We start from the raw sequence: 25,166 nt of genomic DNA on the forward strand, positions 1-25,166 counted from the left end.
TCATTATACAGAGTCGGGGAAAGTCTTGTTGACTTTCCTGGGCACATAAAAAAAACAAAGAATTTTTTATTGAATCAGTTAAACCTTTGTGTAAGAAAACAGACAGCTGTACTGTAGATGGGATCTGCAGTGGGTTTGTTTGCCCTGAACAAAAGTATGCTGGTCTGCCTGGCTGTGTGGCTCTGGGGGTTCAGCACCTGTATAAACACTGTGTAATGAGAATATGATACAATAACAAGAGGCGACTGTGTTCTCTGCAGAGACTGAGACAAGAGGAGAGTGTGAGGACCGATGCAGAGCGAAAGAAAGAGAGTTTTTATTAGGAGAGTATAGTTTATGTTCATTTCTGTCCAAATATAATGTACATAACAATGCAGACTTTATCAGTGCTGATATCTTTTCTGATCAAGACCGTTTATGTGTATCATCCGTTTCTCTTTATTTCTACACAAAAGAAAGCTCGTTCTTTATTCCAACAGATTGGTCTAAAGGTCAAGAGGGTCAGCGTCCATGTAATCGTAGCTTTTGTCAGTAATCCCTTTAACTTTGCCTATCAGTTGCATTTTGTTGCTGTTTCTTATCTGTCAAAGGACCAAGAAAAATATGGAGTGATGAAAAAAAGGAAAAGGAAAATGCAGCAGGTTAAGAGATTGAGGAAGCAGAACCGACTGAGGAACTAAAAATTCATGAGGCAAATAATTTGTTTGCATCCCCAAGTTATAAATAAATAAATAAAACACATTAAAATAAATACAACTATTCTAACTATTGCAATATGTTGAATAATATGCTGCATTTTATGCATGTTTAAGGATAAATTTAGATGCACAACAATATAGAACAAGAAAAAAAGTTGCAGGAAAATGCTAATTTTATAACTTCCTCCAGGATTCTTCTTTTTTTAGTTAGTAAAAAAAAGCCTATAAAACTACATAATAATACTTAAGTAGTTTCATGTATTTTTTTTTTTTTTTTAATTTTTTAAAAAAATATGTAAACATGTTCTGTATGTGTAAAATAGTATGTCACATATTGTTCAGCATGGGAGTCCCATGTTGGCTCCCTGTGATCAGAGGCTAATAAACTGAACAGGGAACACTGGATCAGTCTCAGATCTCATTTATCCTTCCTTTCCCTTCCCAGTCTCCTCGTTTCAGGCTATTGGAGAAAAACAAATTAACTACCACCTTTTTACAACTCTCCACCAATGAGAATGGCGAGGAAATGAGTCAGAAGCAAGGACGGAAAGAAAATGTATTGACACACAGACAGGGCTGCGGCTTCAACTGTTAGCTCTGTCAAGCTAAACGTAGCTAACAATATGCTACCTATTTATATTTTCAAAATATAAACAGTTTATTGAAACACGTGTTGCTATATTCCATAAGATTTTTTTAATGTATTTGCTTTATTTAAAAAAATTAATATGAAATGCGAAAAAATGAACACGATTTGTGCCTAACATGATTTAAAGCAAATTGTCTGTCTTTTATCCCGTTTTGCTTTTATTTTGAAGGCATGCTCAGACATTTTCCGGTTGGACTTTTCTAGTTGGTTTGACGCAGCAGCTCATTAACAGCTGCCTGGTTGCTAGACTACTCAATCCGCAACACTGATATGAAAACAGTAACCTCTACATGGAAAGAAAACAACATTTTAACGGATTTCAAGAAGATTATAGTCCACAGTGTGTATCACCGGCCCTTTACGAGAAGAGTCAGCAGTTTTGTGGACGTACAACGAGTTGTAGTTTAGCTAACGTCTCTCTTGTTGCCCCATGTTTTTACTACTAACGTTAGCAAGAGCAGCAACCTAAAGTGCGCCTTTTGACCTGGGAAAAAAGATGAGAGGATTAACGTACACACGAAGAAAGTCAAGTTTTCCAACTTAACGCAACTGTTTGCTTGCCAGTTATGTTTAGCACAACTGCTAAGATGTCTGTGGAAGCGAGTGATGTTCAGACAGATGAAGACTGTGAGGAGCTGGTGAGTCTTTAGCTTTGTTCAGGTCAGTCGTACAGCTGTCTTTGTCCCCGAGTCTGCAAATATGTCATTTTAGGAGCTTATTTCAAGCCTGCAGTTGTGTCATATATCTCTCATGTGTACCTACTGAGATTGTAACCCAACATAGTTTTAGGGGGTCACAACAGTGACCCCTAAAACTGTAGGGATGTAACTTTTATACGTTTGGATATGTATTGAGAGCATTTTAAAAAAATCCTACTTATGTTTTAAAACTGATTGTCTCATTTGAAGGACTTTTAGACATCTGTAGGAGAGAATGTGTTCAGTATTTCACGACAAAAGCAAAAAGCGATTCTATAGAAGGGATTTAATTTATTAGAGTAGTGGGTGGCTGCATTGTGACTTCTTCTTCTCTTAAAAAAAAGAAAATAAATAAATTTCATATCATTACCGTCCGTGTAACTACAGATATTTTTTCCTTGAGCACTCCTGAGTGACTGGGAGAAATGCATGACCCTTACTCCACAATAAGTAACTAGAATTACAGTGAGTTTGAGTGTATATAATATCCATGCATTGTGTCAAATAAGAAAAATGCTTCAACTTAGGGTTGTTGTTTTCCACATGTTCAGTTTGTCAATTAAAAAATAAATGTTGGTTTGTGATATTGGCAGAACTCAGCACGTTGGTCGATTCCGATATTTAATTTTAAAGCCAATATCTGTTGATACCAATGATTTGCTGATATTATAATGCATCCCTATAAATATAAATAACCATATTTTACGGTTTATGAATGTGATTTTAAACACAAACCCCCAAAATTCTTCTTCTTCTTATTGATATTATGTATTGTGTATTTTTTTATTATGTATTTTCATTTTTTAATTACGTATATTTTTAAAATTTTGATTACATTTTTTTTCTCTCTCTGTCTTTCAAATTGTGTCTCTCGCTGTCGCCAAGGTTGAGGATGGCTTCTCTTTCTCTGCAGATTTTTTGGAAAGGGTAAAGTAATGAACTCTTAATGATGAATTTCATCCATGTTTGGGGATGCACGTTTCCTTTACTTTAACACCTTTGCTGTATTTGTTCACTATCAGAAAACAAGGAGGAAAAGATCTTCTGGCAAGCCTCCTCCTTCTCCAAGTAAGGAAGGAAATATTTGAAATATATGCAGGAAATATTTGTCCAGATACTTTAACAATGCCGAATGATCCCATGAAATCCCATGATTGTTTACATGTAATATTTATCTGTGTAGGGTCTCCTTACCTCTCCAGTATGAATGTGAACCCCAGAAGAGCAGCAGTGGCGGCCTGGAGAGTGCCGAGGCTCTCCCTCGGGGACACCAGAGGTGACACTCCTGGGGAGAGTGGCTCAGCCCACCTCACATCCCTCAGCAACGGCCATGGTAGGTACCAAACACACACAGCTGAGGACAGTCTTTCTCCTCAGGAGGGATGTGGGAGGAGTGAGGCTCTGATGGAAAAAGAGTTTAATAGACTGAGAGAAACTCCGTTTTTTCAGCTGGTTGCTGTTGTAGATGTCCTGTTCAGTGCGCATGTCTTTGGTAAACTGATAATGAGCAACTCTGCAAGTGTTACAACAATATTCCATTTGGCTTAATCTTTCTGGGATTTTGTAAAGGGAAAATTAGTTTGATACCTTAAAGATGCATTATTTTATTTTTCTGGCCACCTGGGGCTAAGATGACTCAAAAATGACAATGGAAAAATACCTGTTTACAAAACATACAAAACACATATTTTTGCTTTACAGATTTATTTGATATGACATGTTAGCAAATACACCCAGTTTCCAGTTTATTACAAACAGCTAAAACTAACGGAGTCTAATACCACAGTTCTGCAGTGAACCCTCCATGAAGATCACAACATTCAGTTTTTGTTGAAACTGTTCCAGAGAGGTGTTAATTCAATGTTATGATAATTTTGGAGGCTGTGTTTTGTGTTGCTGTTGAACTGGATTGCATTATACAGAAAGTTTTTTTTTTAATTATATAGCCTGCCCTCATTGATAAGTTGGGATGGACAGAATAATAGAACCACCACAGTGCCTGCTACTGGAAATAAGCCAGACTCTGCAGGCTGCTCAATCAAAAGAAAAAGCCAAAAAAGGCTAAAAAGCTTGTTGAAGTTGCAGATTGCCTATGATTTTATTACTCCATTACCTCCATACTTATCTGCATTAGACATATTTGTTAAATTATCCCTCCTCATATAGACAAAGTGAAATTCAGAAATATTTTGATCTCCAGGGGGCTAATTTTGATACATTATAGTAGAGAATTATAACAAAGTAGAACTTGTAAGTGTGAAAATAAGACGCAGGTGAAAATAAAAAGTATGTGCATTTTGCAACAATGCTAAACTAATGGTAGTATGTAAAGTATTTTAAATGAAAATAAAAGTACTTGTGTTATGCTAAGTATGTAAAGCAGCATAAAATGTTTTGGATGAGTTTGAGGCCATTCTCAAACTAGAACATGTCCTCAAAAAGTGGTTAGTGCAAGACTGAGATTGAGTATGGATTTGTGTTGGGAAATATCTTAACCTCTCTTTGTCTACCCTTTTTTTTCTCAGATGTGTCCCAGACGCTGAGATCAGAGTGCGATGTCACACCAGAGCTTCTTAAACAAACCTTGAGCATGAGGAAACACAAACATCTCCTCTCTGGATCCAATGGTGAGAGAATGTGTATGTGTGTCCGAGTGAGAGATGAAGTGAGGAAAAGTAGAGACAGGTGAAGTTGAAGATCAGATTTTCTGTCAAACAGAGGAGGAGACAACGTCAGAAAACAGACTGGACGGTGACATTACGATATCACCACCACCAGGTGATTCATTACTGTAGGGTGAGAATGTGTTTGACTCTGTATGATTATGTACCATCTCCCCATTTGTCCCCATGTTTTGCAGGCTTCACTGTTGGCACAGGCGACTACAGGGAGAAGGAGGACATGTATGATGAGATTATTCGCCTCAAGAAGGTAAACAGCTACTAGATTAATGCTATGCATTTAGGAAAAAAAACACTGATAAAACACGTTTTGCATCTAGGTGTCAGTAGTAGCGAGGTTGGAGATTTTTCCTCTGCAGGAGAGTTCAGCATCAACCATCAGTGTAACATTATGTATACATCTCTGGTCTGCTGAAATGGCCTTGAGCAAGGCATTGACTGTCTACCAGCTCCAGGGTGCTGCTGTGTCGCTGACTCAGATTTTTATTCCTCTCCAGAAGACAGTTTTCCCAGGGAGATTAAAAGTTTCTTTAAGTTTTGCACCTCAGGATTTCTGTTTGCATACTTCTTTCCTTGTCGTAGTTGATGTGTGATTAATCACTAGTGCTGTTCTCCACAGAGTCTCCAGGCACAGAAGTCTGACAACCAAAAAATGAAAGCCAAACTGCGCCGCCTGGAGGAAGATAACGCTAAAAGAGAGAAACAGATAGAAGAACTGTTGGATCCCACTAAAGTATGATCACTAAATTACTTCCCTATTTTTGACATAGAAACTTTAAATTTAAAATAAATGTGTTGTTTTTTTCTACAGGGATCTGAATATACTCGTAGCTTGGTGGATAAGAAAAAAGAAGGAAGTGTGGTGAGTGTGTCCCCTCTGTTGATGAACAGATGAAATTATTTTTAGGGTTGATTTTACTCAGATTTTATAAACTTGATTCTATACATCAAGGTTCTGAATGGGCTGAAACAGAGAATCCTGAAGCTGGAGCAGCAGTGTAGAGAGAAAGAAAATGCCCTGAGGTAAAACACTCTCCCACCTGTGCACAAGTTTATGTGTGGAGCCACATTAATGTTTAGGTTTATCTGCTTTTTTGGCCAGTAAACTACAAAGTGAGCTGAGGACCACCAACATGGAGGAGCTGAGCATCACAGTAGAAACCTACTTTGATGAGGTAACATTTACGCCTTTAGATTCAAAATGTCTGCTTGTTACTTTTACTTTTCTACCTAATTTTCTACCAACATTTTTTTTGGCATGTTACCTGAACACCTAAAACAACCACTTAAGGGGCGACAGAAGCAAGCTTACACTAAAAATAGTGTTTGGATGAAGGAAGTGCTCCTTCACTGCTCTTCTATTTAGTGTGATACGTGTCACCTACGTCAATCTCACCTAACTTGTGAATTGTGTGTTTGTGTGTCTCGTCTTTCAGATTCAGAGGCTGAGGATGCTTCTAGAAGCTGCAGAGAAAAGGTATACGCCCACTGATCAATTTGACAGTCCTCATTTATTTGTGCTAGAGCTTGGGTCTTCAACATGTGGGCCGGAACCCGTTAGGGGTCAACTGCAGTAACTGCAGGAAGGCCAACAAATTATTGCTTGATAGTTTTTTTTCTTTCCAAAAATTAAAATATGTCTTAAAATACACATGAATATGAATCTGGCATGTTTTGCCTTTTGCAACAGCTTATCTTAGTGAAAGTGTGAAAGTTTCCTCTCTCCCCGAGCTGAAAAGCAAATGTAGGTCAAGACTGGAGCCTGAGGCAGACATGGCCTCCTGCCTGAAATCCTCCATCTACCTGGTTTAATATACAATGCAGTTTTGTACAGTAGGGGGTCTCTGCTCCGTCTCTTTTTCATTTTTACCTCCAATCACTATCTTGCAGTCACAGTTTAGCTCATAACTTATCATGGATTTTTGCACGCACGTTCATGAACGTGACTGTAGCAGGCAAGTATCATAACCCAAATATTACAGGACTGGCACCAAAACTTACTTTAAAATTACATTTCAGTGCTCTCGAAATGTAAGTATTTTCATCCAAAATGTTTTACTGTTTTGATGGCATTATATATGCTAAACGTTTTTTTTTGTAGATTTCTTTTGAGAACCGATGCCGTAACCCTCTAGTTGATTTTGGCTGTGACCTCATGCCCTCTGCTGTTCTTTATCACTTGGTTACTTGAACATGATTGTAGGTTGTTGGCTGAGTGCTGCCTGTTGCATTAACTTTTCATTAGGCTGCCAAATAAGCAAAAGACGTCTTATAAAGCTATTGTTCTTTGTTGTCAATGTCATGTTGACATTGCAGTGTACATATTTTAGAATACACGTCTTGCACGTGTGGTCGCTACTCAGGGTCAAAAGATCAAATGCCTTCACAAACATTTAGCCCTTGTCTGTGAGTAAGGAGAGAAAAATGGATGAAAACGACAGCTGCACAGAGCATCAAACTATCAGGTTGCAGGATTTGTGATGTGTGTTGAAGAATACTGCCATACCTGCATTTATTATTTCTATCTTTCTCACAAAATCATGAAACCCCTTCTCCTTTTGTTCTGCCTACAGTAGCCGAGCAGAGAGTAAATGTTCCCAGAGGCAGCAGAAAGTTTTAAGCTCCACGGTTCATCGTCTGTCTGAGAACCTGAAGCAGCTCCAGCAGGAGAACACGGCGCTCAGAGAGGAGCTCAACACTGACAGTCCTGCAGGAGGACTCAAAGGTTTTTTCTCACACACACAGAAACACTGACACTCGGTGCTTCCAAAACCGACCAGATTAAAAGACATTTCCATTATTTATTCCTTTTATCAATTTCCAGTTTTACCTTTGCTGTAGCTCCTCTGACGTCTTTTACAGCATTCACTTCAGCTTTGTTGGTTTACTTTCTTCTCTGTTGTGCTGTGCATGAGAATCTGATGTGTTGTGATCACAGTGTTGTGTTATGTGTCTACAGCTCTGTGACATTTGAAAAGATTATGAAAGCTGAAATCGAATAATGACATTTTGAAAAGCGTGTTACAAACCGAGGAAGGTATAAAAGATCAGGGAAAATGCACAAAATGACCAAAATGTCATCTTACTCAGAGGAATATTGTATTTTACACTCTTAGCACCAACTATATTGGTTATTTGACTGTTTACCAACTTAATATTGTTGAGCTAAAACATTTATATATGAGAAAGGAATTCATTTTTTTTAATTTTATTAAATAGAAAAGGGTGTGCAGTATGCATAAAATCTTGTATTACAGTTTATGTTATTTAATTATTTTAGTACTGATATTTATCATAGTACAGGATACCTCCTGGAAACTCAAATGAGAAACATTTTTTAGATAAAATAAATAGAATAAAAGATTCATTACATTGATGACACTATCCTGTAAATCCAGGTTCAACTATTGATATTTTTTTTTTTGTTTCGTAACCAGATATATGCTGAAACCTTTACATTTTTGATGGCAATAAATAACTGTTTAATAAGTCCAAACACAGCACAATAACAACAATAACTAAATTAAAAAATAATATGATAAAAAAAGGTGTAAAATAAATGATTACATAAGTTATTGAAACATTATGGCCATTAATCAACAGTCCTGCAAACCAAAGTAAGACAAGGCAAGTTTATTTATATGACACCATTCTCACACAGGGCAATTCAAAGTGTTCTACAGGCATAGAAATACATTAAATATAATACATTCACAAAAAAATTAAATTTGATTTAAAAGATGATGAATAAAGTCATTGAGAAAAAAAAGGAGGAAAAAACATTAAAAAAAAACAAAACAAATGAGAGTAAGTAAAAAGTTGTAGGTTAAACAAAAAGTTATGTTATTGGAAAGCCAAAATAGCTCAATTTAAAAAGATTTAGTGCTCTTGAAGCCATAAATTAGTCCTTCCAGCTCTATGTATCTAATTGGGTTGTGAAGACAGAATTCAAAAGAAAAATCATCTATTTAAAATTACGTGAATTCCAAACCCTTCATTACAGGATGAAACACCACTGTGGTCAACACTTTCTGTGCTGTAATACTGATGAACTGTGTGTGTGTGTGTGTGTGTGTGTGTGTGTGTGTGTAGGCTACAGAGAGTGGAGTAAACAGAGACTGCTGAGAAGGCTGTTGGAGGTGGAGAAGGTGAGAGAACACTGTAGTTGTCCATGTAAACCATGATGTAAACACATGCAGTCACCTGTGACAGACAGCGGCTTCATCACTCTTCTCACCTCCTATCAGAGGCTGGAGGACAGCAGGCGACACGCCCAGCCAGCGAAATGCGGCAGCCGAGTGGACCAGGAGGTCCAAGCCACACCCACTGAGAGTCTGGGGTTTACCATGGCAACAGAGGCAGGGGTCTCCGTGGGAACTATGACTGAGGAAGGGGAGGAGGATTGTGATCTTAGAGAACGCCTCAGCCAATCAGAGCGGGAGAGGGTGGAGCTTCAAGAGATGCTGTCAAGTAAAGAGTGAGTGAGCAGCAAGAGAGGCAATTTTATACAAGATATACAGTGTATCCATATTTTCAAGCCATAAAAATGCTGATAATCTGATTCTTGATATACACAAGAGGGAGAAAACAATTTTAAATTGGTCCACCAGACTATAAGTGGCGCTTATTACTACATCAGTGATAGTTGCTCTGGGCATGGAGCCACTTAATTATGCTCTTGAGTCTCAATCTGCGTTGTGTTTGTGTTTTCAGTGATGAACTGAGACAGCTGAGGACAGAAAGAGAGGAACTGGAGACAGAGACAGAACGATGGAAAGATGAGCAGACAAATGAACGGGACAAAGACAGACAGCATCATGAGTATGTTCTATTTGTGATGTTACATCAATATGATTGGATGATGTATATGACGATGACATGGTAAAATGTTTGAAATTTTGCTTTTTTAAAATCAAAAGGCATCCATGCACATATTCTTGGTGGAATTTGAACGAGCTTTCAATGGCTGCTGCTAGATTTACATTTGAAACAGTGGCTTTATGGGGAAATCTTCTTATGCCCGTTCCACTGATCATGGCTGATGTGTCTGTCAGACAGATGCTTTGTTGTCACTTCAAAAATGTCCCAAGGGGACACAGTCGACATCATCATAAAGTTCCACTGGAGAATTGTCTGTATGCAAATAATGTCTAAAAATATAACAGCCAGACAAGAGACAGAGACGACTGAAAGAAATGTGTCAGTGAGGGTGATGGTCAAATCAGTATAAGGAAACTGAATCATAAAGAGGTTTACAGATATCGTTTGCTCCAACAGACTAACCTCTCGTCTTCCAGTTCTGTCAGCTAGAAAGAGTCTCTTTCACAACTTGCTTACAGGCTGTTAGTAAAGAAACTGATATTAATGCTGACATGTAACTGTCTGCCAGCCAATGCTAAATCTAACCAAACAACTGAATCAACGTTTGTTTGCTATTACTTCTGAGCAGAAATGATCTGAGTCACATACATACAATATAACAAAATCAGAAAATGAGGGTGAGATATCCAAGAAAATGGTTAAGTCTTGTTGTCAAAAATGCATTTTTGATGTTTTCAAATGTCAGTACTTTAAAGATATGCTTGGTTGGAGACCTAATTTACCGATTGGGCCACAGACTTTAGAACAAGACAGCCTGATTTTACCAACATAAGATATGGTACGTAAAAGGCATCTGCTGTGGTCCTCTGCGCGGCGCTGTGACTAAACAGAGCCGTTAGTCGGGGATTACTTAGTGCATGAAACTCGTCATTCCATCTGTTAATTGTCTAATAGGAGAAGAATGTATTTTATGTATTTTATCATTTTATTATTGAGTGTTTTTGTTAGTGAAGTTCCTCAAGTGAAGGTGAGCTGAAGTTTGTGAAGAGGCTGCTCTCATTCTGAGGCTTTACTTTGTGTTTTATCTACTCTTGTTATATTACTGTTTTTTCTATGATCCTAATAACTAAACATGATTATTCTGGTAGTTTAATTAGCAGAAACGTCTGACGGTATTTAACAGTATATCTTTAAATGTTACACTTACATCTGAAAATGACAACAGAAATGAACAAGTTTTCAGAATTCACAGATTTTCAAAATTCAAATCAATTGCCAGTTGCCTACTGGGACTGGAAGTGATTGTTGATATGAGCATGACATCATGGTGATTTGGCCAATACTCAATACTCTGATATTATCAAAACAGAAATGGCTACCTCACTCTCATCACATAGGATGTGCTTGGTATTGTGATGCTGTTGTCTGAAATCAAATCTAATCCCATGGTAGGTTTCCTGTCTGAAATCTCTCAGAAAATAAGTTGTATATTTTCCTCAAAACCAAATCATAGGTTTACAAAGCCTCAGCTAACTACCTACTAAAGGATGGCACTATGGCTGTGAGTTGTGTTTCGTCAAATTTATTTTTTATGAGTGTGTGTTTGTGTTTTTCAGACAGGAGTTGGAGCAGTTGTTGGCAAGGATCCAGACTCTGGAAGAAAGAAGAAAACCTGCACAGGATGAGCTCTCCTCTCTCTCTGCCACAACGCCAGAGGACCGTGGGGACACTCAGGCTGGAGCAGGTCTGGAAGAGGAAGTAGAGAGAGTCACTGGAGGTAAAGAAGAGAAGGAGGGGGGAGGAGAGGAAGAATTGTGCACAGATGCCGGGAAGAGAGACAGAGAGAAAGCAGCTCTGGTCATCCAGACACACTGGAGAGAACACAGAAACAGGGTATGTAACACACCACAATTATTTAACAGAAGTTCTTGATGTGTCAGAGAAATATTACATAAAACATGTCCTGATTTCTTCCTTCATCTCCCTCTCTCTCTGTTCTATGTTAAGGACATTGTGAAGTTGCAGTCAGCATTAAGAGGCCACCTCCTCAGAGAATCACAGCTCAAGGACCTCCTGAGAGACGCGCAGAAAAAGGTTTCACCCACACACAAACACTTCCATATAGACTCACAGTCGCTCTGTTTCTGTACAGCAGCGATAATGCTGCTACACTTCAGAATCATTGAGCATCTAAGTCTCTCTTAGTAACAATAATGTAGGTACTTTTGTAATATTATTAGCCACTGAAATATAGAAAAATAATACTATTTTTAGTATTGGCGCCTATTCTTAAGTAAGATTACAGTGAAGGAAGCTTTCAGGTCGGTGATGACTTCAAAAGAAGGCCAGTTATCAACAAAACAAAATCCACACTAACTTCAATAAATATTGAGCCACCTGTATATGGCTTATCACAGAGAGAGTGACAAAGTACATGTGCAGAATATTGAAGGTTAAGGACAGTTAAGAAATTAAAACAGAAAATTAAGAAGCGAAAAAGAATAGAAGGTCGACAGCTGCTGGGTTGACGCATCTTTTGGTTATCACAATGTGCGTCACAGGAAAGAGCATCTTGGCATCAAATAGCATTTACTTTCTCAAGCCCTGGGAGTAAGGGATGTTTAAATAGAGACTAAATCATAAAGTTTATTGAATGCCTTTGCCTCAGGCTGGGGTAATGCTACTAGACATACTTATGGACAGACGTGCTAAAATAAATCAGAGTTGCAGCTTAGACAAATCACCACTAGATGGCTCTACAAAGCATTTTCGTAGAGCCTCTCCCTCTGTCTCACCACAAATATGTTTTTCTGTCTCCCACACTGAACATCCCATCAACTGTTTCTTCCTTTTCCCTCTCTAATTTTTCTTTGCTCTGTCTCTTCCTTGTCTCCTCTTTTCAGGCTGTAGAAGCAACAAACCGCAGTGATGTTTTGTCCTCCGAAAAAGGAGTGCTGGATGTGGTTGCCTTGACGATGGTGCAGTCTGCATTCAGAGGACACCTGGCTCGCTGTAGTCATGTACTAGAGAGGTGACTCACAGTTTACACAAAAATGTTAATATAACTGATCCAGTCAAACACACAGTGCATCTTTCAGCTGTGTGTGTGTGCGTGTGTGTGTGTGTGTGTGTGTGTGTGTGTGTGTGTGTGTGTGTGTGTGTGTGTTTGTGCATTAGCTCGGCGTTCTCTGTGCCTTCTTTAACGGGAAACACTTTACCCAAGCTGGTGCCAAGGAGAGCTCGCCCAACACACACACCCAGCAGAACAGGTGAGGTTCAGGAATGATTTTTTGTCACCATTTATCTTTTTGTGCAGTATATATGAACAAACAGAAAAAGCAGAAAATAAGTAACCAATTTGGACTGATCAAAATCGTACAAAGCATTGCCCCGGAAGAAACTTAAAAACAGAAGGAAAAGGTCAAAATACATTTAGGCAAAACCCATTGATACTCCCTTATATTACCCTATCCTACACTTGCATAGCTACTCATCTATCTTCACTGAATCTCCTTTAACTAAGTTAAGTTAACTAAAGTTATTTAGTGCTACTTGCCCTGTATCTACAGTACATGACACAGAGTTTCCCACAGAACATGTCATTCTCTGCCCCCTCTGTAAAATCATGAACTCGTCATGATTTCTTTTTTTCCACAGCAGCAGCTTGAGTTTGAATCTTGGGGTAGATTATTGATTTTATGATCCAGTAAGAGCTGATCAGATCAATGGATGAGTGGAGCAGCTGCTGCAGGGGGAGTGAAAGCAAACTTTTTGACCCAGTGCAATAAACGGTGAAGTTAATCTTTCACTGCGCCTGGCGTTCTGCTGCTCAGAGTACACTCTGTGCCATGAGAGTTCCAGCGAATAACTGAACTGTAAATATAGCGCTCCAAATGAACAATCCAGCTCCAAAATTGTAAAATCAGTATGTGGCAGAAGATATTTTAATCGTGGCAGGTCGTCACAAATAGCTGAATGTGTGGGGAAACCCAGTGAAACATACTTTTTTAACATCCTCTTAAATATTATTACAGATGTGTTTATAGCTGTTGTTGTTGCTTAGTGAATTCATTTAATGCCTCTGTTCTATAATGTATACACGTGTTAGTTTCCTCTTGATGATTGACACTTTGGTGTCACTTGTGTTTTGGCTAACACTGTGGAGCTCCTTTATGCTGTTGATATACAGTAGAATGTTATGTAACTTTTTCAGGAAATCAGCCATCGATACAACCTCTCAAGAGTATCAGTCAGGGTTCAGAATTGATGTTCGTGAGTATGCAATAGCTTGGCATCGCCCTGCTCTCAACCCCAGAATCACTCATGTCCACCCTGACACCTTTTATGAGTCATGATAGATCTTGCTGGCACACTGATCCAATTCCTGGGTGCCTGTGTCCTCAGCACCAGACAGCTTTTACAGCCTTGCTGTCAAAGACTGACGAGGACACTCAACAGCCCTGTGGACCAGTGATGTCGTTACCTCACTCGACCCCCTACAGATCTAGCCCTGTCTTAAGCTTCTGCTTTACTTGAACGACCCTGTGAGACTCCACCAGCTTCCACATCGCTTTCTCCTTCATCTGGCTGACTTTCTAATAGGTTGACAGCAGATCGGTGCATAGAGCAGAGCAGCAATGTCAGCGTTTTCTTCCCCCTGCATACTCACAAGGCTGCCCCTGGATTTGATGTGCAGGAGGCTTCACTGACAGATTTTGGACTGCACCAGTTTGGGCCCTCTGATCTTATTGTTTAAGGCTTTTTGGAAGGTCATACGGTTGTTGTTTTTTTGCAGTTTTGCTTTAAAACATGCATTTATCTACATGGCACAGTGTATGTGGGGCATAAATAAATAAAACTATAGATAGACATCTATAGATACATCTATAGATACTATATTTATTAGGTTGTGTGTGAGTTGTATTGTAAAGGCTTGTTACTGTATCTTTTGTTTTGTTACACAGGTGCTGCGTCCCCCCATAAAGATGATGAAAAGCAGGGTGAGGAAGAAGAACTCCGGCTTGTCTCTAGCACTCACCCATCCAGGATAACACCCACAACAGGTTAGAGATATAGGACATGTCCGTTTTATCCTTCTGCGCCAGTCACAGGCATTATGTTTTTTGGTTGTCTGAACTGATTATTAAATAAGTAAACATTTTGACAGCATTTTAGGTACAGAAGGCTCATCATGCCACACAGTATTGAGACCCGTTTGCAGAAAAAGCAAACTCAAATTCATCAGATGAGATGGATGACACACAACAATGTGTTCTTTAGTTTAACTCACATTTTGAAGAAAAGGAGGTCAAAACTTAACATGTAGTGTCGTGGGAGGTTTCCTGGGGGAAAATATTCTGAACTGAGAGCCACATTTTTATAAAATCCTAAATGTTCATCTAATGTTCGACTTACGTTTTTTATTGATTGCAACCTCTATCATGTTTTTTAGAGGCGTTCAATTTGATAAAGCACAATTATGCCTGTGTACCTCCTGCAGAGCACACTGAGCTTCATCGCTCAGCTGAGTCTGGCGGAGCCGCTGCAGCTGACTCTGACGATTCTGATGACATCATCATGTCTCCGTCACGTCCTCTGAGAAGCAGAGAAGTCTTAATCTTATAGACCTTATGGGTTATTTGCGTGTTTCTGTGTGTGTGACAGAGAGTGTGTGTAGGATGATTTTCTGCCTGTTTCTACTCAGAGCCTGTATGTCAGAGACTTGCACAGTCATACAGCGCCAAATCTTTATGGTTTGGGTTCTTACTGAACCTGCAAATGAGAGCTGAAATATCCCAATAATAGCCAGGATAACATAAAACATACATTGCTGTCTGCAAAGTGCTTTTTTTACTCTACAGTAATATGCAGAGTATTGCGGGAAGCTGGGTGAACATTTATGACATGAAGTTAAGAGGCACATAAACATCTCACTTTAGGATTCTGTCAAAATACAACATGTCAGTGCATCCCAGTGCTGATGTGAGGCTGCAGGATTTTCTCTTTTACTGTAGGAGAAAGCACTCACATGAACATGAAATCGACATCCCCTTTAATTTCAAGCTATTATTCTCGTGGTTTATCATTTGTGCCAAAGTGCCTACTGCATGATTATTCAAATCAAAATTACGGAAATGAATATATTCATTTCTCCTGACCCGACTGGCTCAAGTCCTCTGGATTTCACAAGCTTGAAATTATTAATGAATCACATTTTGACACGCCTGATTTGTAACACACACTACACGAATCTGTCATGTGCGCTTGATAAATTATAGCTGATCCTGAGGTATGACTGAGGGATGATTCTTAACTGATGCACTATTGATTCAAACTGTGAATAAATTATAGATCAGTCTGCTGCAATACTAAACACACAGTCTGTATAGTGGAGGATACACAGGGAATGTGTCTAATGCCAGTGACACTAAATAGACAAATGATAACCTATAGGTGGTCAACAAAAAGAATGGATGACGGCAGTTTTCCCCACATGATGAGTGTAACTTAATTTCTGAGACATTCAATAAAATGCTGTTTTATAATTAAACCTCTTATGTCTGCTGTTGCATGTACATTAACTCAAGTATTCTTCTTAAGCACTGTACTTGAGTATTCCCAAGATTGCTGTATATTTTATAATTCACCACAAAATATTTTTCTGTATCCAATTATTTGCAACTATTTACTAAAGTAGGATTTGGAATGAAGGATTTTTACTTGAGAGCTAAGGAAGAAGTGGAAGTAGTGGAAGAAGTACTCAGGAAAAAAGTAGCAATACTACTATAGAGCAAATATTCTCTGTTACAGGTAAAAGTTAAAATCTCACGTAAGTAAAAGTACATAAATGTCAGCATCACGGGGTGTCTGCCTGCACTAAAAAATCTTAAAATGTCTGACGTTCAATTTTATAAATATTAGACCTTAAATTGCATTAAATAGTCTTAAATTTGAAATTGACCTCTTACCTAATTTAATGTATGGATTGTTTTATTTATTCTTGTCAGAATGAGTCAAACTTCTCTGGGTGAAAGTCACAATTCTTTAAACTTACCACTGCACCTTATACTGAATGTTTGCTTTGTACTTTCACTTTGTTAAATGTAGATTAAACAAATACCAAAAGTAAAAGGTATATATATAATGTGTAAGAACATCAAAAAAACCCCAAAACACTTATCTTTAAACATGAAACTTATTTATTCAGTATGTTCTACTGATTTAAATCATGGGGTCTGTTTGTTTTGCAGAGGAGGAGACCTCTGCAGATAATTCAGCTCCCACTAAAAACCTGAATATCTGAATCTTGAGTAATAGAAAAAAACTGAGCACACATTCGTAGTTGCTGGGCTGGCCACCTGCCACTGCCTTGTAACATTAAAAATTGCTTTATTCAGTATTTTTACCATTCTATTACAAGAAAAATATATATAAATTTGTTGAACATTTCTTTCCTAGTTGCTGAAGGTTCTAAAGAGTTAAACATCGATTAAAAAAGAAAGAAAAAAGACAAAGGTTCTACTGTAACCTGTATTACCATCAATGCATCGTTAGGGGGCGCCCCTTTTGCACGTTTGCTCTCTCTCTCACAAACACCCATTCAAACACACACACACACACACACACTTGCAGAGCTGGAGCTGCCGCAAAGCCCCGTCCTCCAGGGCTTTTTAAACACCGTGTTTGCTTCACGCTCCAACAATATCATCCAATTGAAGAGCCGCAGCGCTAAATGCGCTGAACCGACGGTCATCGTGGGAACAGCGCCGACGAGCACAAACCGTTATGGTATTAAGAAAGACAACGACGGCGTAAAAAAAGAAAAGAAAGAAAGATACTGGGTTGCGGGTCAACGACTTTAACCCTTAATCTGCCGTAACGTAGCTGCACTCGTGGAAAGGCAGTCAAAGCAGCAGGGTGGCTGGGTGAAATGTGAGCGGACCGGGTCGGTGACCGTTTTTCCGTCGTTTTCAATGAGGTTGGGACCGTTGCAGTTAGCTCGGTACGGCCGCGTTGATGCAGCAGCGCACGGCTGTGGTGTTCAAATCCACCACCGGATCTGGGAAGACAATAGGTGAAATATACGCCGGCCCTGGACTCCCAAGACTACATAAACGAGAGTCTGCACCCGCTGCTTTGGATCCAGTAGGTAGGTTGTAACACGGTTCACCCCCCGACACTGAAGCTGCGATATCCGCAGACATGAAGCGGATTCTTGCCTCGTTGCCTTGACGACTCCGGGAGACTGCGGTAGTTTTAACGGACAAAGCGGGATATAGCTAGCTAATCCGATTTTTTTTTTAAGCTAACAATTTATTGTCTCAGCGTTTGAGAATAAATAATGCTTGCGGCTTGAATACCCTCGACTGAGTTGACCTACATGCGTTGGTACAGTTAAGTCAATACAAAAGAAAGAGTCGTGTCTGTGTGTGGGGTTTGATAAAACGGCCATTTCACCGACCACAACACATTTATCTCACGAAGCCTGTGTTTTGCCGTATGGGCGTAAATTGGGTGATGCGAGGCAGCTGTCAGCCATGCTATTGTCTTGCTGTAATTCATGTACAGTATGTCTAAATACACTATAGGTTTAATGTGTTCACAATGGGCGTTTTTAAATGGTATTTTAGTACAAATATCATATGTGTTGATTAGATTGGGAATGGCATATGAGCTGTTTAATGACACAAATATTGTTATGATACAAGCACATTGCATGCAACAAAGATGTTGCCCATACAACACAGAAGGAACTGTAAGGGAAAATACATTTAAATGGTAAAATAATCATATTAACCATGCCATAGTAAAGGACTCACAGTTTCACCTAATTTTAAAGAAAACTGGCATAAACTAATCTGTCATATTGCAGTAATTTAACCCTTTTTAATCACACAAACACACAGCAGCCTGTACAGGTGTGTCATTGACATGTAAAGACCGACATGCAAAAGACAGAACTGCCATTCTATAGTGAAAAAATCTGTGTTTCAATTATTATTTTTTTTCATCCATGCAAATTAATAGAAAAACAAATTACTATGTAAAATGAACAAGACATTTTTAGTATAAGACTGTGCATGTGTATTCTCAGCAAATGTCAAAAGAGCACATGCAATATATTGGCATGTCGATATTGATTGGCATGTTTATCCCACCCTTGTAAGTGACTAATCACAGATCACTCATCACATTGGCTTCATAATAATGTCAGTCATGAGTAATTACTGTAGTTGATAGAAGCAGGTCTGAAGTTTTGGTGGTAAACAGTATAAGTGGTAAGAATTGTGGATACTGAGCCTTCATCTTGGTTAATAGGCGGTGTGAATTGTGCATGAAGTCATTTCTGTGCCCTGTTAACCTATTGCGGTCCTGGATTTCCCAACAGTGTCCCTGTGAGGAATCGGGTAAGAGAGTGAAGTGACAGCCGGCAGGCAGCTGGCTCAGGATGGCGGCCGTAGTGAACTACTCTCCGCCTTGGTGGGTGAATCTGCTCCACCGGTTGCCTCATTTCAACATTGAATTCCAACTTGTGAGCAGTGACTTCAGACCGGAGGACTCTGAGTACCAGAAGGTAAGACAAGTACTGGGGAATAATTGCCTCCCACTCAGAATTCATCATCCCCGTCATCATGCAGCATCACCTTATCATCCCACCTCCTGCCACCTGCCCACACTGTAATTTCACAGCAGAGTGGCCAAGTGGTGACTGAGGCTGTCCTGCAACCACAGAGTTGTGGGTTCCCTCCCCGCATCGATCAATCCTTTGTGTGTGTGTGTGTGTGTGTGTATGAGAGGGAAATGTCCTTGAATCACGACACTGATCCCTTAGCTGCTCCATCATTGTTATGGATAAATGTAATGCAGAATTTATTAGTCTATTAATCAATACTCAGGTGGTTCCCAACCTGGGGGCTGGGACATGTAATAGTTGCAATATAAATCTGAGAAACGCCAGGATTAATAGAAAGATAGGAAAGAAAAAGACAACAGCTCTGGTAAACAAAATTAAATTTTATGTTTCTCAACTTTTGCCTTTTCCTTTGAAAATATTGGAGAACCTGACTTCTTCATGACTCTAAAAAAGATCTAAATAACAGTTTGGATGAACTGTTTGAAGCTCCTACACGTCATCCTACAAAATCTGATTGGGGGTAGCGAGTATCCATAGCTCTCCAAAAGTGTTCGGAAGCAATAGTTCTGTCAGTGGACAGAAAATGATCTTGATTATGACAGTTTTGATAATCAATCAACAGTTGAAGTATTGTATAAAGCCAGAATGTCAAACACTTTCTGATTCTAGTTTCTTAAATTTGAGGTTATTTTCCACTTGTATGCAACTGCAAGTTTAATATCTATGGGCTCTGGACTGTTGGTTGGACAAAACAGGCACTTTGAGGACACCGGCCTGGATTTTGGGAATACCCAATGGGCATTTTTTACTATATCCTTACATTATTTTGGATTAATCAGAATGTAAAAACAATCATTAGACTGAGTTAAAAGCGTATTTGCAGTCGTTCTGCGACAGGGCTGCTTGACACTGAGGGAATCAAATATCACACTTGTTTTGACCAAATACCTCGATATCAATATTGCATTATAGTGGAGTTGACTATTTTTGATAAATAATTGTTAGTAATGTGGATATAATGACTAAGTGGGTAAAGGTAAATATTAGAACAGTCTGGTTAGTTTATAAAATTACATCACGTTACTGTAATGCAGACTTTAAAACCAGGACGAAACAAAACTCATGATATGACAATATCCGAAAATCAACGACGATATCTCTCATATCAATAACTAACCCAGCGCTTTTCTTTAATGAAACACTGACAAGAGTCTGCAGTGCTGCCTCAGAGAGCAGCTCCATCTCAAAGAGGGGCTTTGGCCCAGTTTTGCTGCATTTCATTTGAATTTTCAAACAAGGTGACTTCCAGGTCTCTGCACCAGAAAACACAGCCCTGTGAACCCACAGAAAGCCGAGACACATCGTTTAGAATCCCGCATTTCATGGGCTGCAGTCAGCCCTCAGTGCAGCTCGCTGTCATGTACGGGGAGAGGAGGGAGGGCGTGCAAGTTCAAGAGCTGAGCGTGGGAAGGCACCCACGGCCATGAACAAGGGAGGGAGATGGGAACTGGAGAGGGAAGCAGGGAGAGAGGAGGAGTGAGAAAGATAAAAAGAGACTGATTGGAGGCGAGAGGAGAGAGAGAAGGCTCGATGAGCCATGGGAGGTGCTTCTAAATTGCCAAATAGCCACTTCCTGCAAGCTATTCAGTGTTTCACTATGGGCCTTTGTGAGTGTGTGTGTCAATGTGTGTGACCACTGGAATTTTAAGGACCCCCTTTTTAGACTAATTACATCCTGACATATTTTAGCAGACGGGGCTGTTTCTATGTCATTGAGCATCCTGCGCTGTGATCATATGTTTGTCTGTACATAATTTGTACGTTTGGCAGTTGTGCATATTGTACAGTATGTGCTGTATGTATATATGCCACATACAGTATGTTCAGTTTCTGTGTCACTGCGTATTTAGCACTTTAGCAGTGTTGTTTGTCGAGGTGAGGTCACAGATCTCCCTCAGGGGTTGTGTGTGTGTGTGTGGGGGGGTGGGGGGGGGGGGGTGAATATAGGGGTCCTATTCAGGGTGAAATCATTAATTCTGGCTAGACGAGGGGAGGGAAAGGGAGGGATAAAGGGTGAGAAGAACAAGAAGAGGGAGGTTGAATTGGATTGGGGGAGGGAGGGAGTTAGTGAAGAGTGGGAAGGGGAGGGCTGTAGTCTGTTGTGAAAGAATGCTCTCTTTCTTTCTTTCACTCTTTCACTGAAGCCCGTCTTTAGATTGGCTCAGTATATCTGTCTCAAAGGCTTTCATGCATCCACTCATCCAGCTGAGAAACACACACACACACACACTCACACACACACATACAAACAAGGTCCAACACAGTGTCCTTCAGTGCACCAAGTCCGTCACCACAACACACACACTCTCACACACTCCCACACAATGGAGAGAGATTCTTCTGTGTAGTGTTTTTCTTTCTGATGTGATTTGGCACAGGTTCATTTGTATTCAGCTCTTGAGCTCTGAATCTGCTCAAAACTTTTTTCTCACACAATGTCACTCACTCACTCACTCACTCACTCTTGTTCTTTCCTATGCAGAAGTTTTTTTCTCTTAAACAAACAAAAAAACTGTTTAGCATTCATTCACAAGAGCAGTTGGTCTCTCATGACTTTGATTTTTATTTTGGATGCTGACTTTGTGGCTTTTTGCAAGAAAACCGTTTTATTTTTTTTTCCTGAGGAGCTGAAATAGGAGCTCTTATCCTGAGGTTCTGCAAGGCATTGGAGCAGCTTGTGTGTCTATCTGTGTGTGTGTGTGTGTGTGTGTGTGTGTTCATCTGTTTGTATTATGGTAAAATCGCAGAGTCAGCTACCAGCCACAGTTAAAACAGCTGCAGAACATTACAGAGGAATCATGTGACCTGTAATAACACATACTGTAGTCCCAGCTGTGGAAAGTAAGACTGTAATTGGTATTTTGAATAGTGTGCTACGGTTTGCACAGTGGAAGACATTATCTCATAGCATTTTAAAAAGGATCAAAGTGGATCAACGTCAGGAGGTACCAGTCTTGAATATCTTTTGTGTTTTAAATTAGAAAAATGCCACACACGTTTACACGTTTATGCCACGCAGGTCACCAAATGCCTTTGTCTGAGAACGGATTTCGCTGTTGAGTTGTTTGCCCTTTGACCCAGTGGTGCAGGTGAATATTAGCAGAATGAACCTAAGGTCAGTCAGAGCCTTCAAGAGAAGTTGAGAGGATAGTCACCAAGGCCAGACAACAGAGTAACACACAGGCAGGGTGAGTGCAAGGACAACTTACTGAGGTGGAAGTGATTGATCCTGTCAGCTCAAGCACACACGCGCGTTCACAGGCGTGCACGCACACACACGTAAACGGACAGATTGAAAGTAGATCACTGTGCCTGAGCGTTTAACATTTAGCCCCTCCTCCAGCCTGCAAGCTGATCTCCAGTAGCATAGATGTGCACACACACAACTTGCATCTAAGTACACACACATGCACAGTCAAGCTCACCATGCTTATTAGTAGCTAATTGATCCACGTTTAATCTGCTCTGATGGTTTGTCAGCCTGACAGTTAATCTAGTGGCCATTATACACAGTGGGAGCATACTGAAGTGGCTGCAGAGACCTGGTCCTCAATCAGATTATATGCTTAAATTTAAGCCTGTACACTAGATATCAACAGTCCTGAGACAGTTGTTGTCACTGTATATGCATCTAGTACACATGATATTTACAATTTGTAGTGTCAATTAATCATTAAAATAATTTGCCTGAGATAAAATGCCAGACATTCAGTGGTTCCAGCTTCTCAAATTCCAGTGTGCTTTTCTATAAAAAAAATCCTACTTTTGAGTTTTGCACTTGTTTTTAGGTAAAAATAAAAAACCCAAACAAGCTATTTCAATAAATCATATTGGGTTTGTGTCATTGTGACAGCCATTTGCTTACTTTATTTGAAAAGAATAAAAAGAATTGATTTTGATTAATGGATTAAAAGTATTTTATAGGGATGCAACTAATGATTACTTTCACTAATGATTAATCTGTACATTATTTTCTTGATAGTAAATGCATTTGTATATAAAATGTCAGAAAATAGAAGAAAAAAAAGATTTCCCAAAGTCTAAGGTCACATTTGAAAAACATCTGACCGAGAGAAGCAGCAACCTCTAGGGCTAAAAAAATGATGCCAACGTGGAGTACCAAAAACTGCAGTTCCTTGAATGGCCCATTGAGGCTGGCTCCAGAAGCCAGTCAATCTACATAGACAGCTATATTAAAATGCCTAAATGAGGTCAGAGCATGGTATGAAAAGCAGTTCTTGTCCCTATAGCTAATTCTTACAACCATGACAACTGTACAGGGGTGAATTTTCATTCGACTCACCCTTTCACTTTTATTTAAGACTTAAAGTTGTGCATATTTAAGGGTATGGCCTCCTGAGTGCCATCCACCCCTCGCTCCTTAACAGGTCCAACCTCTCGTCCGAACATGGTTGCTTCTGCACCAGTCCACAAACCAATGAGTGACATCCCTGTAGCCGTGTAGCTGGGTTCAACCCAAAGACATTAAGTTGAATCCCATGTGGGGCAAAAAATACTTGATAAATGAGTACTTCATACATTATTGATTGATCATCAAAAAATTAGCTAATTCCTTTTCTATTGATTATATTGATTGACAAATTGTTTCATCTCTACAGGTCTTGATGAAAATAACACACGTTCTCTATTATATCACTTTCCTCTGTATCCCTGTATCTGTGTAATCCCAGTGTCATTCTGGTAACATGATTTATGGTGGATGGATGTCACGAAAACATTTATCGTTATACACCATGAGGTTTCATCCTCATTCTTTAAGGCTTAATGCATTTTTCTCTATATGGTTTTAAGCCCTAACGTTGATTTTAAAGACACAGGAGATCAAACAATGCATTAGTGCAGCACAAAATGCCTTTGCCATTGCCAAACATCTCTAGCAGTAAGCCCATAGATAATGACATAGGATAATACCAGAGACGAGGAATCTACGGCGCTTATCTCCCCCTCCTCTCCCATCAGGACCCTCTCCTCCCATCCTACGCTCATCTTCTTTAACCTGTTCGTAGTAAAAGCAATCTATGAGAAAGCAATCAACTGATTTCCTCTCGCTCATTGCAGCTTTACCAACTGCTTTCCCATGAGAAAGTAATAATGTGGTGAATGCAAAAAACAACAACCCAGAATTGACACATAAATGCAGGCTGTTCCTGGCTATTGTACGAGGATAAAAGCCACAATCATTTTATAATATTTAAACTAACATTGTCTCCATCACCTGAGTAATTGGAATTTTTTAAAGTTCATTTTAATGCTTGCAATTAATATCTTGCAGCTGTAGGCTTGAGACCTCAGACAATAGAAGTACTCTGATGCCTCAGCAGGGACTGAGGGTTGTGGTTTTGACTGCTGTTGGAAGATTAGCCCTCTCCTCTCCCTTCAGATGTCACATTACACCACTGCAGGTCACATCCTATTATATTTCATATTGTATCCGTTCTACTGTAGTGTTCCAGTGACCCACTAGCCTGACTGGATTGGCTGCAGCCCTCCAGATTTGATACAGTGCCCTTTTGCTGGCCGGGTTATACATCTGTCACAGTCCACGCTTTACTTAGAAATGCTGACCTTATTAGGCTGCATTGTTTCTCAATGTGAAGAGAGATTTGTGCCTTCGAAGACAAGTCAGTGACAGCATATCAGCTGGCTCCAGTGTGACTCGGTCAGAACGCTTATGTCTGATGTTTCAGAGTTTCCTTGGAAAAACAGCCACATCAGGCTCCACAGATAAGAAAATCTAGCACTAACCTGATAATGACCTGAAAATGGTTTATGACCAAATACTTGCACAGCTCAGTACATTCCCATCAGCTTCAGCTCCTCTTTGTGTTTAGTGTTAATTAGGGCTGCAACTAATGCTTATTTTAATTGTAGATAAATGTGTTAATTATTTTTTCCGATTTGTTT

General features: G+C 39.5%; 2 protein-coding genes across 2 annotated transcripts in view; both read left to right on the forward strand.

Annotated features, from left to right (window-relative positions):
* The first annotated feature begins 1,570 nt into the window (after positions 1-1,570).
* iqce (IQ motif containing E) lies at positions 1,571-16,097 on the forward strand. The gene is made up of 21 exons (XM_042485960.1): positions 1,571-1,985; positions 2,931-2,972; positions 3,068-3,113; positions 3,229-3,378; positions 4,571-4,672; positions 4,906-4,976; positions 5,346-5,459; positions 5,538-5,588; positions 5,679-5,749; positions 5,829-5,901; positions 6,163-6,203; positions 7,300-7,451; positions 8,819-8,874; positions 8,974-9,203; positions 9,440-9,547; positions 11,164-11,440; positions 11,555-11,641; positions 12,451-12,578; positions 12,725-12,816; positions 14,512-14,610; positions 15,048-16,097. Exons 1-21 carry the CDS (start codon positions 1,914-1,916, stop codon positions 15,170-15,172), a joined length of 2,187 nt encoding a protein of 728 aa, XP_042341894.1. The 5' UTR covers positions 1,571-1,913; the 3' UTR covers positions 15,173-16,097.
* Positions 16,098-17,182: 1,085 nt separating this feature from the next.
* The window catches only part of ttyh3b (tweety family member 3b), a 29,095-nt gene continuing 21,111 nt past the window's right edge, over positions 17,183-25,166 (forward strand). Inside the window, exons 1-2 of the mRNA XM_042485120.1 lie at positions 17,183-17,696; positions 18,936-19,121. Of these exons, the coding sequence (XP_042341054.1) occupies positions 18,996-19,121 (126 nt within the window). The 5' untranslated portion in view covers positions 17,183-17,696; positions 18,936-18,995. The remainder of the gene's footprint in view (positions 17,697-18,935; positions 19,122-25,166) is intronic.

This window comes from Plectropomus leopardus, chromosome 4 (assembly GCF_008729295.1).
Source record: "Plectropomus leopardus isolate mb chromosome 4, YSFRI_Pleo_2.0, whole genome shotgun sequence".
Lineage (NCBI taxonomy): Eukaryota > Metazoa > Chordata > Actinopteri > Perciformes > Serranidae > Plectropomus > Plectropomus leopardus.